General features: G+C 33.1%; 1 protein-coding gene and 1 non-coding gene across 2 annotated transcripts; one reads left to right on the top strand and one right to left on the bottom strand.

The window, feature by feature from the left end:
* Positions 1–1,965: 1,965 nt before the first annotated feature.
* LOC125834673 (lysophospholipid acyltransferase 1-like) lies at positions 1,966–11,203 on the bottom strand. Its single transcript, XM_049513811.1, has 8 exons — positions 10,848–11,203; positions 7,799–7,854; positions 7,079–7,299; positions 6,403–6,808; positions 5,523–5,608; positions 2,571–2,634; positions 2,365–2,477; positions 1,966–2,273 (listed from the first exon to the last, which is right to left on the bottom strand). The coding sequence occupies exons 1-8, from the start codon at positions 11,150–11,152 to the stop codon at positions 2,133–2,135; spliced, it is 1,392 nt and encodes a 463-aa protein (XP_049369768.1). The 5' UTR covers positions 11,153–11,203; the 3' UTR covers positions 1,966–2,132.
* A 4,041-nt stretch (positions 11,204–15,244) lies between these two features.
* On the top strand, positions 15,245–15,394 carry LOC125834745 (5.8S ribosomal RNA). The gene has a single exon (XR_007443375.1). It is a non-coding gene; the product is annotated as a 5.8S ribosomal RNA (ribosomal RNA).
* Positions 15,395–15,902: the final 508 nt, after the last annotated feature.

Here is a 15,902-nt window from a genome sequence, read left to right on the forward strand (position 1 = left end):
GTGGATTTATACTTGATTTAAACTAACTAAAATCACAGATGGCTTATGAGGAAATTCGAATGATGAAACATTGACCAGGTGATGAATATAATGTTATTTGATAAGAATATTAGTTTATGCGTTGAAATAAAAATGGTAATCTGGTGTATAAAGCATCCCGCATTATCAGGGTTCGACAAAGGACCACATCTCAAAGGATGTAATTTTTTATGTATCATCGAATGAAAGTGATAATTCGGCTAGAGAATCAAGAAGTCTTCCACACCTCATTCCCTAATGCAAGTGTTAATGACTGCTTTCACGACTTAAATTCATGACTTACATACTGAATTAACGATGTATAACATATTTACACAAACATGTTATTTATTAGATAATTCGATGGAAATTAAATTCGGCAAAAACAGTTGCAACGAGTATAATTACGATAAATTCTTACCAGAAATTTCATCAAATATCTTGGTTTTTCTTATATTGGATTAAAAACTCACTGATTGCGAAGATTAAAATTACACTATCATCAATATAAATTTTTTTAAAAAATAGTGAGCAATGAGGCAAAAAAATAAAAATAAGAAAGGCATGTTGCATGCACTATTTCTCTCTTTCTATATATATATGATAATGCTACGAACATGTTTAATGAGAACAAAAAAATAGCCCACATATTATGTGTTTATCAAAATCATAATAATTTACTATGATTAAGTGATATAATAAGCAAGAGAATTTAATCATAGTTAGAAAAAGAAAATGTATAAAAAGGATATGTATTATGTATTTATTTATTTGGTATAATTATATTCTTAGAGAATATTACATACTTATCCCTAAGAATTTAAATTTTCCTAGACTGCTTCACTAATTGCAGAAAAGGGACGTTCAGATTCATTTATATTACAGAATGCTAAAGTCTTTGGATTTAATGTTACACTTAGAACACGTACAAGAGCGTGTTCGAAAATGTTACACTTTTCCATATGTGAAGCCAAAATTAAAAGTTTGGGGGTTCTAAATCAATTTATTTGGGAGCTCACAAGATAATAAAAATAACTTAATAAATTATGCCTTATTTTTTTTAATGGACGTGAAAAAAACTGAAACAACATTTAGAATGTTTTGTCCTTTGTTCAGTTTAGATAAGTTTTAAAAACAGTGATAATGTAGAGTACAGAGTGAGTGCAGTTAATTATATTATCTATGTATATAGATAGTGGTAAAAGAAAATGCTTCTATATTTTGTTAGGCAGAAGGAATAATCTTATTAAATTATCAATAATAGTACTAGTAAATTATTGAATTTCCCAAAAAGAAGATGAACAAAATTGGATAGATTCACTGTTCATTTATGATTAAAGATTCAAAAAGATTCCTCTAGGTGAACTTTGAAGTAAAGAAAAGGAGAAGCCACAATAAATGTTATAAATGTTTAAAATTTCTTTAATTAAGTTGAATTATTAAGATCTCCTTATATCTTGTAAAAATATAGAAGAGTGAAAAGAAAGTGTATCAACATTATGGAGATCAAACTTATTGAAGACAAAAACAATACGTTTGTAAAGTAAGTAATTTATATATAACAATGTCTTCAATATTAATCAACCGAATGAATCTTCTTGTTACTAACCATCAAATAACTAGTAAGTGAATCAAACGATCCCTAAGAATGTTTCATTTTGAAATAAGTTACTCAACACCAATGTATATAATATGATAGCTCGATTATTCTACCAGAAACCTACTACCTTTCATTAACACAAATAACCAAATAATTTAATCCATCAAGGCTTTGACATACGGAAAGAAATCACCTAGCATCTTTTTGTCTCGATAAACAACTTTGATTCAACTATCAATGCAAGGTAGATGTAAAAGTAAAAACATTAAATAAAAACTTCTTTTTTGCCAAGATGCTAACAGAAATTACACAGTTGGCAACATGACTTTTGGCAGCCAGTTAATTGGGGAAGGAAACAATGCTAAAAGGCCCTATTCGTGCTCAAAACAAATTTGCTTTGTTTTATGTCTCTAAAACACAAGTTCTAGAGACATAAAACAAACTACAAGAAGCAAAGCTCTAGTTTTTTCACCAAAAAATAACTAAACAACCATATCGAGGAGCACGGTATGACTCACTCTTCTTTCCTAGCTTTAGATCTTGCAGGTCTTGCTGGCTTAATCACTTTACCGAGCAGGATTAGTACAATCGGTATAACGGTTCCAACATAGTATACACTTCCATAAGAAGTGAGCGTTTCGTGCAGACTTAAAACCTGTAATACATAAGCAAGAAAACCAATTGTCAGAATATATCAAAAATTTTGGACTCGAGCTAAGGTTTTTTCTGAGAAATAGACTACTAACCATGAAGCCAACAGCAGAGTAGTTTAAAATCAATAGTGTGTACGCAAAGCTCATTAACGTTAGTATCTTCTCAAACATAGTACCTTTTGTAGCTTGCTGCCATCTGTAGATGACTGAGGAAAGACAAGACATGATTAGAAGAAAAGTAAATCAAAGTAAAATTAGCTTGATCTAGCTAGAATTGCAAGATATATATACATATATACCTCTTGATCCAGCAATCATCAAAGCTGACTGAATAAAGAATATAATGTATCCCGGATATAGTCCCTGTGATGTCACACAATGAGGAGTTGTTATCATTAATTCAACTATCATGTTGCTACAATTACAACAACAACATTCCCAGTGAAATCCCACAAGTAAGGTCTAGGGAGGGTAGAGTGTACGCAGACCTTACCCCTACCTTGGGGAGGTAGAGAGGCTGCTTTTTTGAAGGATCCTCAGCTCAAGTGCAACAACCAAAGTAGTTATGAAAAGGAAAAACGACAGTGAAGAAAGCATAGCAACTAATAAGATTAGCAGTGCAGAGCATTCACAAAAGGAACGGTAACAACAACAAAATAGTGGGATAACTGAAACACAATAAACAACATATGATGGTAGATATTAAAAGAAAGGCAAATAACTACGACATACACCACCAAGCCGACAATTACAAGTAATGAATAATAAGCGTAAGTTTGAAGGGAAGGTAGCACACTTCAAGAAAGCAGTGTAACTTATTCCAAATTCAAGCCAAACAATCTCATCTATAAATTCACATGAAAGAACAAACTATGTTTTATTAAGCATCAAGTGTAAGAGAAATAGGAACCACAACTTAATTTTCAAATTTCTTAGGTGAGATACAGCTAAATTTGGATGACAAAATGTGAGACTTTTTAGATTGTATAATTAGACAATAGCTGGAAAAGGTCCTCATATCAAAAAGCAGATGGTCTTTTTTTTTCCCTCCCTAAGATCAGTATGAGGATATTTGACACAAGCAAGAAAGTCACAGTTTCTGACATTCTACGACAAGGATATTTTGTATCTAAGAGGTGGATCATAATGACCCAAATTCTATGTCAAATATTTTTCTTTTTGTGTCACAACACTTGCTGGAGAAACAATAAGGACAACGGAATAAAATGTTCACTTATATTTTGTAAGATCTCCCAAATATCTTCAAAATGATATAAAGGCTTAAAGAAAAAAAACATGTAAAAAAACTTGCACCATCTGATGTAACATTAATGATACTCTTTTTATTTAGAGTTAAGGGTTAGTGAAACACACCTAACTATCACTCCCTTTATATTTACCCACCTATACTATTACCTTGTACATAACTCCTTTGGTCACAAATCTTTTATTTACTCAAAAATAAAATTGACAGAAAAGAAGACCTCAAAGTGTACTACAACTTGAAGTTCAAAATAATGCAGATAATATGTTCGTGAAGTTCAAGGACTACCATACAGTTAAGAGGAATCGTATTTGAAGTTCATATTGTCTTCAAGAAGTATTCCGCAATCAAATTCATTTCTTTTCCAAGTGTGTTTCCATTTACGCCGTTAGGCATTAGCAATATTTGGGTCAATCTATCTCTTTTTTTTTTTTTTTTTTTTTTTGGGAAACCCACAACTACTACCCTTCGGGTGCAGGTAAATCAGCGCTTGTGCAATAGCTGGCAAACCACATAGGATATGTAAACTACAGTAGGCAAGCCCAGTGCAACAAGCTGACTGAGAAGGCATTGGCAGGGGGAATCAATCCCCTGTCCTTCCTTATGGAATACCATCTGTTGCACCAACTCAGCCACCCTTCTGGGTTCTATCTCTTAATGTTCTAGTACGTGTCTAGGTATCCTTCAGTTTTTTCCCAATAGTATGCTTGGACAGAAAACAACAGTCAAGGATACAGAAAACAGTCACCCAAAGAATGGTCAACAAGTAACTGAAAGCTGTCAAACATACTCCAAAATCAAGCTGTAATTTCTGATATTCAAAACTAGGCAGCTAAACACTACTAGTTTCGGGAGGTTATGAAGAGATTTGATCTCTACTGAGTCCTTTGCACGTTTTCCACATAAAAGCATATTCTTCCTCATGTGCTTGGAGCAGACTGGAAATAAGAAATTTTCAGAAGTATCCAGCTAAGCGTGCAAAACCAACTAAGCAAAGTACTATTGTCAAAGAAGAAAGCCAAGACAAGCTCAAGCCATCCGGATAAGAGAAGGTCCTATCTAAAAAGCTGGGATAGGACTGGTCAAATAAGCAGTAATTCATCTTTGCATAAATGATCTGATTTAATTACCTGAAAACCAGCTCATCTCCCTCTTTTTTCCTCTCCTTTTCTTCCTTTTTCTGTCCTATCTTAGTCCTGTTATCTGCTTATCTCCTCACTATTTATGCATCTTCTCCATTTCGGTTCAGCCCCCTAAAACAGCCTTAAAGCACCACTATTCCCTTGCATATCAACCTCCTTAGTCCACTCTTGTGTCATAAGTTTTTCCACAGAAGATATTCTCACAAGTTAAATCTTCTTTTCTTTAGAGTATTTTGATGCTAGAGTTTAAAGATTCTGCATCATAATAGTATCACAAATGCAAGATTGAGATGTCATAATAATTTCTTGCCCAAAATTTTGAAAAAAGTCATAATAATAAATTTGATTAAACTCTCCAATGCACCATCAGAAACCAGATGAGCACATGAATAAGACATGCAAGATTGTCTGTAAGCCACTTTCCAGTGACACGGGCAACCAAGAACAGGATTACCGCAAACAAAGGAGCAATGATTAAATTTTACTATAGAAAAATGTCCAGCGAACATTAGTTCACAAGATAAAAGTCAACGCCTGGTAAAAATATGTAAAGCTCATCTCTACCAAAATTCTCACACGACTATCAACAAGATAAACCACAATTGCATGAGACCAAGTTTACAACAACACCATTGTAAATCCACAAGTCGAGTTTGGGGAGAGTGGTGTGTGCGCAGCCTTGCCCTACCTTGTGAAGGTAGAGAGACTGTTTCTGATAGACTGTTTAACACATGCCAAATGTAGCTCATGTAACTATGTCCATAGAAGTTGGGTATATTATGTATCAATGATCAAAAAGTTATTAAATGACCCTGCATAAGAATGGTGCTAAAAGATCCACTTACATGCCATACAGCACTAATAGTCTGTGTAGCCAGCAACTGGAAGAAACCAGCCTTCTTTCCCTTCTGTACGAGTCTCTCATATACATCTGTATAACATAAAAATATAAAGCAAAAATATAACAAATTATTGAATCTGTATAACAAAGTTATAAATTACAGGACAAAGAAATCTAGAAGCCTCAACTATTTTTCTGCTTAAGACAGTTAAGCTTCATAGAATAATTGGTCAAGCAGATAAAACCAAGTCAGTACACCCTCAATATTGACTTTTATGTGAACACAAAGAAGCTATGAGCTCAAGCTTTTTTATTCTAGTAAGGACTTAAAATAATATGTCTACAACCCTCTTTTATGTTTGAGAAATCCATTTATATCCAACCTTTGGGCCAACCATAGCCTTCAAAATTCGGGAGCTATGGCCCCACCCCTCTACCTGTCTCCACTTATATACTTAATAACTTATTTGTTTGGATGCAGGGCTCAAACTTATGATCTAAGATACACGTCCCTCAACCTTTGCCAAAAGAGCAAACCCCTGGGGCATAAATATGTGTACAACCTTATATGCCACAATAAGAGTAGCATTGGAATATTTGACATAGACTGACAATGGTTTGTTTTGAGTCTACCTTATAAAGAAAAAAAAGGTTCAGAACTGTTCATTATGGTTAACTTTCATGCACACAAAACACAATATCTTCTGCTAGGTAGCTATGACGTTTGAACGTACTCCAATGAACAGCTTGACAGCAAATAAAATAAATGTGTGGAATCTAACAATTAACATTCAGCCGACAAAATTTCACATTTTTTACCTGCAACAAAAATGGTTCTGCTAGAAGTTATAAGTGTTAAATGATCAGAAGATAAATTTACTTACAGTGTCGCAGCCAGGTGCTGACTTGAATGTTCCATACAAGAGGTAACTGAACTGAACTTTTTGCCAGCTCAACACCCAATACATCAACATTTTTCGCACGGTCCCAGCGTTGTTTCGATGGCGAAGAGTCTGTCCAACCACTGAACCCCAAGCCAGAAATAATAACAGCAGATTCTGAGATTGACCAGATGAAATAATATTTCCACCGGGCAGTAAAACACGCCATATATTGGTAACTCAACCGTTTGAAGAAACCCCATTCTTGGTATAACAGATCAGAGAACCTGGAAAGCGGGTAAAAAGGCACAAGATAGAGATACAACCCCATACAAAAAGCTGCTTGAAGAAGAGATCTCAAAGTTGCCCCAAGAGGTGATGGGTGACCTTTCTCGGAAGATTTCCATATCTAAAAAGGAAGAAGGATGTGCACGTAGTGAGTAGTAGCAATCGAAATTTGGAGTGAAGAACTCTATATAGTTTAGTCATAATACATAAACAGTCAAACTTGGCCTCAACTAGCAAGTAAGCACTACTACAACTTTGAGAGTGCACATCTAGACACCTCAACTTGGCGTCTAGATGTGCATACTCAAAGTTGTAGTGCTTACTTGCCAGCAGAGACTAAGTTTGAGTGTTAGTTTATATATTATGCCATATTAAGTATGATACTACATACGCCATTTCTCTCTGTCCAGTCAAGGTAATCCTTCATTTCATAAACTGGACCAGCAAAATGACTTCCGCAACAGAGGCAATAACCAAAGTACTCAAGTAATGATGGCAACTTGAGCAAACGATTTTTCTTCTGAGCCTCACGCAAATCCTCCTCCTTCAACAATCCATCTTGGTAATTGATCGCACATGAAATTATTTTCAGTGTTACCACCATTAAAGCTCCTAAAAGAAGACAAAATTAATTTTGGATTAGGCGACAATCTCAATCTATCAACATGATAACTAAAATCTGTAACTGAAAAAAGTTTTTTTACAAGTCTTTGTAGAGTACCCATAAGGGTATATAAAAACACTACCGTCAGTATACGATCTAGAAATAACGTGTGATTAAAAGATCATTATCATAACGAGTACTTCTTGGTCCATAAAAAAAATACTACTAATAATAACAATAAGCGCTCCTTGGATGATCACACTTTTTTCACTGAATCAATCTGCTGCAAACCCTTAACTGTCTTTTGTTTTAACATCTGGTCACTAAATAACAGATATTGATTCAAGCTGGAATACAACATAAATCCTGACTATCGGAATAAAAATAATTTGTGTAAATTTTTTTTTTTTTTTTTTTTTTTGAGAATGATAATTTGTATAAATTATTACGTTCAAAAGATGAGATGACTGAGATTAAATACAAGACAAAGATCAAAGAAATGCTTACCAGTTGCGTCAATACCTCCTTCCTTCCATGCATCCCCACTCATGTAGTACACATGGCTGCACGAATATAGTTGTAGCTAAGAATTTTGAGTGTTTCTATAAAATCTGAAAACTTTATCATTCACCATTTTACAGAAACTGTGGATATTATCTACCAAGGAGTGTTCTTTTTTCCCTTTTAGGGAGGGAGGATGGCAAATAGTTTGTATAGCAAGAATGACTTCCAAATCATTAAAAAGGAACTAAGAGCAGACTCATTTTCTGAGTATAACAATATAATATGGTAGCTTGGAATGCTCTATTGACCAAACACCATGTTTAATTAAGGCATAATACATAAACAAAATACTCAAACTTGGTCTCAACTAGCAAGTAAGCATTCCAACTTTTGGAGTGCACATCTAGACACCTCAATTGGCAGCTAAACACTCCAATTTGTCCCCAATGTGACTCGTGGACACCCGATGTTGACGTGACACATATTTTGGAGGTGTCTAGATGATTAATTTGTAAGTTGGAGTGTTCAACGGACACCATGTCTGACGAGTTGAGACGTCTAGATGTGCATACTAAAAGTTGAAGTGTTTACTTACCAACTGAGGCCAAGTTTGAGTGTTTATTTATGTATTATGCCTTTATTAAAATAACCATTGAAGATTTCCACAGGTAGAGTAGCATACCGGTGTTATTACCAAAGACTTGAACATCCATGAAGTATGACATAAACCTAAAGTACATCCTTGTGTTATATAAGTGAACAAAAAAAATCCTTGAACCCAAAAGTTGCAACATTCATCCTTCAGTCTATTTTTTTTAAGAAACTCACGCCACCAACAAAAAAAGTTCCAAGTCAAATGAATATATGTACACATGGTTAAGCTAGTCAAGTTTGGTGATTTTTTTAATTTTTGGAAATTAAGGGTTTAAATCATATTCAGAGAAAACATATTCAAATTCTAAATATTCTTTGTAAAAATATTGCCAAATACTACTCCAACTTAAAAAATTTCAAATAAAGTAATTACTTTTTTTTATTTTCATAACTAAATGCCTATGTAATTTCACTAAATTTTCAACATTTATGTACATTGTATAAAATGTGAATTGCATTGTATATATAGTACACACGCCCTAAATATTATTAAAGAAAATCTTTATTTGGACGTAATATTTTTAAAATGATTTTTTTACATAATCTTTCTAACCATCAGAACCTACTGTATAAATATTTCAAAACTTATTATTGTTGCAAGTCAATTTACTTGATGATACAAAAAACATATAAACTAACAACACACAAAATTTAAATCCTGAGAATGGAAGATTCATTTTCTATCCATATCCTTATTCTTTTTAGGTAACTTTGATCTTCTCGTCGCGGCCAAGACATGACCAAATTAAATTATTTTTTTTATTGGTTTTATTAGTTTCTTAACAAAAATATACTGAAGGATGTTTCTTGTTATTTTTTGGATAGTATAAGGATGTTTTTTGCTCACATTGATAATATAAGGATAGATAATATAAGGATGTACATTAGATTTGAGTCAAGGGATGATTTTAGCCAAAAACTCATAAGAATACTATTCAACTGCATAAAACCCTATGTTCAAATGTCAATACAAAATATTCCTACTACAAATAAAATTTGCAAGTAATTTTCTCCTTTCCTTGTTAGTTGTTAACTTTAAAGACCTAAATGACATGAAATTGACATGAACCAACTCGTTCACAAAAGCTCCACAACCAGCTCTAAATGAACCCACAATAATGACAAACTATTAAGAAGATAGATCCATTAGACGAATACAGGGGGTCGTTTGGTAGGGTGTATAAGAATGTTTAAAAGAGTATATTAGTATGCTTGCAATATTAATGTTTGTACTAGTTATGCTTGCATTAATTATGCACATATTATTTCTTATGTATTGTTTGGTTTGATGTATTAAAAATAACATGCATTGCATAATTTATTTTCAAAAACTTATTTATGAAAATACCCTCCACAAATATGATGGAAAACATGTAAAAAAATGTTTTGAGGGGCAGTTGAATCTTTAAGCATGCTAATGCATGCATTAATCCCCTTCCATTACTAATATTAGGAATTTTTATGCAGTAGTGATACACTCTTAAATACACAATAGAGGCTGAAAAAGTGTACCTACTAAGGTACTACTAATACACAAAGTCAATGCATTCATTATTTCTTCTAATACACTCTGCCAAGTGACCCCTTAAGGAAACTAGAAAAAGAAGGACATGCGACTAAAGTTCATAGTTTTACAGACCTTTACTCCTACACATTCAAAGTTCACCAACCAATTAAACAAATTGAACCAAGAAATCAGTAAAATTCAACACACAATCACACATGCAACTAAAGTTCACAGCTTTACAAACTTCTAGTCCTATACTTTCAAACATCAAAGTTCACCAATCAATCAAACAAATCAAACAGGAAGAGCTTAATACAGCGAAAAAAAAAAAACAGTGCTCAATCACAAACTAGAAGTTGGCTATATGAATCCTCTATATCCTTCCTACTCTATCTAGACCAGTTTCATACCACTACTCAACAGTATGTCATAAAACTACACATAAAGAACAATGCTTTTCTACATTTCTAATGTCAAACTAACAGAAGCCGATCTACACGACTCTCTATGAGTTCATCAGAACCCAGTAGCTAGCTTCTAAAATCCACTCAAAATCCTAATTCTACATCCTCAAACGAATATCTAATACTCAATCCATCCCAATTTATGTGTCTTACTTTCCTTTTGGACTGTCCTATAAAGAATGTCCCTTCCTATATTTCGTAAGTTCTCCAATTGCAAAATTAAGACCAAGAGATCTAAAGGACTACACACATCTTTCTAAATCTCAGTGTCTAGTCAAACTAAGAAACTTAAATTGAGACACAGTGAGTAATATATATACTTTTTTTTCTATCCATGGCTTAATTTTGAACTACTAAAAAAGGAAACTGAAATCAAATCAAAATTTCCAAATAAACCCCAATTTAAGAGAGAGAGAAAGTAAGTTACCATCCAATAAGGTAACCAAAAGCAATGAAGAAAGTGATGATCCCACAATAAGGCCGATAAATAACCATAGAAGCATAACCCAAAAGCATAGGCACAAAAAAGTGAAGATTTGAACTGAATCCGAACGACAAGTATGAAAGAACACCACCCATCACGGCGGCGTAGAGATGTCTTCCGGTGGCAGAAGGAACAAAACGGTGGAAGAAGCTCACCGGAATAGTTGCAACGAAACAAAGAAGGAATCGGAGCACCGGCACCGATACTCCGATCGCCGTCGCCATTGATTCCATCTCCGGCAGCTCCATATCGAAAAAAGCTAAAAAAATTGGTCAAAGGTCCCAAGAGTCATTTATCTTGCACACGAGGGTGCATATATATATATATATATATATATATATATTATTTTTTTAAAAGCCTATTTTTTAATACTTCATTAACTTTATATTTGTAATTTTCATTTCAAAATAAGTGTTTTTTAGTTTATCTCAATTTGTCAAGATGTAATTTATTCAGTTAACTTTATTTATTAGATGTTTTTTGAAAATTGAGTACAATTAAAAAGAAAAAATATATATATAAAAATGTAGTTGGATACACTTCTTATTTTAATCTTGAACTTTTATCTAATATTTAAATTTTTTAAAGTATGAAATTAATTCATAAATTTAACTCTTTAAAAAAAGTCACTTTCCCTCATAAATATTTGAGGATGAAGAAGTATGATAAAAGGAGGTTAAAATAGTTAAAGAAAATTGGAATTTTTGCATAGAATAATATTATTATTGAGGTAATATTTAGCATCTATAAGGAATTAAAAATGTGTAACACATTATATAGAAATTAAAATGTGTAACATGATTAAAAAGATAAATATAAAGTAGCCATGCTTAACTTTGAAGTGAGGAAAATGACAAAAAGGAAATTTGTGATTTTGGATTTTGTGTGGTTTCAAGTTGAAGTTGTTTTGATATTGGGTAGGATTTTGGAGAGAAAATGATCAAAATGGTCATTGATGTATTGAGGTTATTTTATTTTGGTCCTTAATATATTTTAGGTGATTGAAATAGTCCTTCATGACAAAATGTGTTCAATTTAATCTTTTATCCTAAACTTAACAATTCACCCCCAAAAACTGTTAAATATAATCATGGGGCCACATAACTTGCAAAGATATATATACATACATACATTCTATTAATACAATATTTACACATTGCAGACTATTTTTTTCAATCTCAACCAACTCATATTTCCTCTAAATAGTCTAAAATTTGCATAAATAAGCACCTCTCAATGATTCAAGTCTTTTTATATATTGCTCATGTAAAACAATATACGATTCTTAGTAAGTCAAATTTTAACATCGATCTTTAAAGAAGTTTTAATTATCGAACATAGAATCTTAAGTTTTTTTCTTTCTCTATTCCCATTTTCTTTCCCTTTTTCCAGATCCATTTAAGATGGCTGAATGGTCATTTTTTTGTAACAAATAATCGGTGAGTTATTTTGGATAAAGAATTTTAACTGTAACCGATATTTTGTCTAATTTTTCCATCTATTATAAATCAATTTCAATTTTATTGTTTGTTAGTTAACTCTAAATTAAATTTCTTTACATAACATTACTACACGTTTTTTCATATATTTATGTTGATTGCAGTACACGGAAAGAAAACTTATGAAACTAAATATAGATGGTAACAATCTTTGTGGTTTTTCAAGCATTTTCTTTTGTAACGTACGTTATCGATAGAAATACTTGTGAAACTGTTTCGTTTAGATCAATTTTTTTGGGACATCTATTGACGAATTTTAATATATAAATAAAATCCTTCCCTTATATGAAAAACCACCCATAAAACTCTAATCGAGCAGTGAACAAGGTGGAATCATATTTTACACGACGCGAAGCAAATATATAATTGCCTTTAAAACGCATACCACTAAACTATGATCGAATAGTTAATGTTTTTATAAAAAATGAGTATGATTACTTCCCTGAATTTATCCATGTACCCTCTTCATTAATTTTTTTTTATTTTACTCTCTCTTTTTTTACTATTCTTTAATTCTAATTTTTTTATGTTTAATATTATGAGATTAAAGAGCACTTTGATACATTCTGCATATCTTTAATTTTAAATCATAAGATTATTCTATCTCGTAACTATCTCTATTTTATGATTATAAACTCACAGTCACACTATCTTCTTTTTCCTAGTATTTATCTCCTAGATTAGATGATTATAATGATTATTTACCCTAAGACTTTTGGTTTAGATATGATTCTTTAGTTATTTAATTGGAAAAATTAGACAAAATGTTTATTGAGTCAAAATCTCTTGTTTTAAATGAGACAATTATCACTTCTTATGGAAATTGTTTTTCATATATTCTATATTTTTTTCAATGGCAAGTAAAGTGCAATTCACTCCTTCCCTTTTTTCCCCTAATATCTTTCTTCTTTCGGTCGTTGAAGAAGATGAACTATTCTAATGTTTAAATAATATAAATGAATATACATACAATGATAATTACTTATATAGTATATATACACAATTATACACAATTTACAATGTCGATATTTTACATATCGATACGACTTTTTTTTGTCACATATACAGTTACAATGTGAAAATGGAGGCTTGCTTGAAACCCTAGATTGAACCCTTCTTCTTCAAGTTCTAGAGAGAGAAATATTTGAGAGGAAGAACTTTGAGAGTTCTTTTGGGTTTTGGAAATAATGATTTGAATGGGTGAGTTTTGGAGGTAAAATGACTATAGGGGTCCTAGGCTTAGGTAAAACGACATAACTTTGATCTAATTAAAACCGGAAAAGACCCTTTTTCCCCCAACTTACAGTGGTCTGGCTCCTCGTGTGGATCATCGTGAAGGTTGCCCAAGCCCAAATCTTGGGTTGTTGCCTCTACGCTTAGCCCTAGCTTAGACTACTAGATTCCGAGGTGTTACACTTATTCACTAAGTAGCTCTGATGAGAGAGAATACTAAGAGGTGTTGCAAAAATGTTGACAGTTTAAAACATGTATCAAAGAACATTTTAGGTTATTGATGCAATAATTAATTTGCAATTATAATTATTAATAATATTTTGCATTGGGAAGAAAATAAGTTTAAATTTTTTTCCCGTTAAATAGCAACGGAATATGATTTGTCGCTAATCACTATTTTTTCTGTAGTGACACTATATATAATATTAGAACAAAAAAATTACCTAAATACCTTGTGTGACTATTATTCTATATAAATAAAAATATAATAAGATTAAAATCAAAACAAATTAAGGAGTTGACCGAATAAATCTCGAAATAATAGCCATGATAAAAAAAGTTTACGTCAAACGGATATTCGAGGCAAAAGTTACGATCGTTTGAAGTTTCACCAAATTAAAGATTGAAACTTGAAAAAGTAGTTGTAAATTGGTGAAACTTCAAACAGTCATAACTTTGGCCTCGGATGTCCTTTTTAGGCGATTTTTTTTTTGAATTTGGGTATTTTTTTGAGATCTATGCGACCAAACTGCCAAAGAGCGGTTTGACCGAGCCAATTTTTTTATAAACGTCTTTTAACCCATTCAATTTTGAAGAAAATTGTAATTCTTTATTGCTATGAATCTGATAAAAGAAAATTGATTTTTGAGTTCAAAATACTTTGATAATGCATATATAAATGTCAATTTTAATGCTAGATAATCAATTTTCTAATAAACAACTTTTATCCCAAAATTTTTAAATTTCCCCCAATTTTGCATAAGGATTTTTGTTCCTTAAATAGGTCTGTGAAAAATATTTGATTAAACAAAATGATTTGGAGTTGGAAATACCATTTTAATACATAAGTGAAGTCCATTTTAATACCAAGCGTCGGCCGAGGCCTGTGCCAATCCACCAGGCGACATAGGCTCGACATTGTTGGTCTTCAATGAGGAATTCCTAGTAAACGTGAGTCATCAGCTCGCGTTGACTACGTTCTTGTCCTTTGTACACACAGCCCGTCACTCCTACAAATTGAATGATCCAATGAAATGTTTGGATTGCGGCGACGGGGGTGATTCACTGCACGCGATGTCGCGAGAAGTCCATTGAACCTTATTAGAGGAATGAGAAGTCGTAACAAGGTTTCTGTATGTAAACATGCAGAAAGATCATTGTCAAAACATGCACAGAAGAACGACCCGCGAACACATTTTAAACACTTGGAGGAGACACGCGCCCATCGTGCACCTCCCTTCCGTCACCGGCGTGCGCGCCTGCACGCTCGTCGGGCGACCAACGAACTCCGACGTGGAAAGCGCCAAGGAATACTAAAATTGATTGCCTTCCCCACGCACCCCGTTCGAGGAGTGTATGGGGGACGTGTGCTGCTATTTAAACACAAACGACTCTCGACAATGGATATCTCGACTCTCGCATCGATGAAGAACGTAGCAAAATGTGATACTTGGTGTGAATTACAGAATCCCGTGAACCATCGAGTCTTTGACCGCAAGTTGCACCCGATAGGTCAAGGGCACGTTTGCCTAGGTGTCACGCATCGTGTCGCCCCACACAACGCAAGGCGTGCGGGGATAAATAGACTAACTGGCGAGCATTTATATTTCATCCCGTTTTGTAACCGAGCAAGTTGTTCGTCCGGGCGTCACTCCTAAACACAAATCACCTCAATCAAATGGGTCGATCGAGCTCTCTATACTCTTTGGTCTATCTAACCTCTCATCTCCCAATTTTAAGATTAGACAATATATTTATCTCGAGGTGATTAGGCACAAAATACTAAAACAAGAATATAGAAGTAACTTGTATTGACAACCAACAATTAATTCAAAAAGCCTTTAATAATCAACATTCAATTCGTAGCTACAACCCCAGAACAAGGGCGTTTAGCCACTCATGCTATTCGAAAACAAGAAATTACAACAATTCATGCAAATTCTGGTAAATAGAAGAGTTAAAGGATGAAAACCTATTAAAAACTTGGAATCTTGCTCTTGCACACCCAATAAAAGTCGAACCCTAATAATGGAATCCTAAGGATCTA

The sequence above is a fragment of the Solanum verrucosum genome, unplaced genomic scaffold, assembly GCF_900185275.1.
Source record: "Solanum verrucosum unplaced genomic scaffold, falcon-dt-bn FXZP01000149.1, whole genome shotgun sequence".
NCBI classification, from domain to species: Eukaryota; Viridiplantae; Streptophyta; class Magnoliopsida; order Solanales; family Solanaceae; genus Solanum; species Solanum verrucosum.

Bases quoted from the DNA above. Each gene is read 5' to 3' on its own strand.
- LOC125834673 (XM_049513811.1), bottom strand. From the start codon at position 11,152: ATGGAGCTGCCGGAGATGGAATCAATGGCGACGGCGATCGGAGTATCG. The intron at 5,609-6,402 runs GTAAGTAAATTT...TATGTTATACAG, and splicing joins CAGCACCTGGCTGCGACACT to ATGTATATGAGAGACTCGTA. The intron at 2,478-2,570 runs GTATATATGTAT...GTCTTTCCTCAG, and splicing joins GATGATTGCTGGATCAAGAG to TCATCTACAGATGGCAGCAA.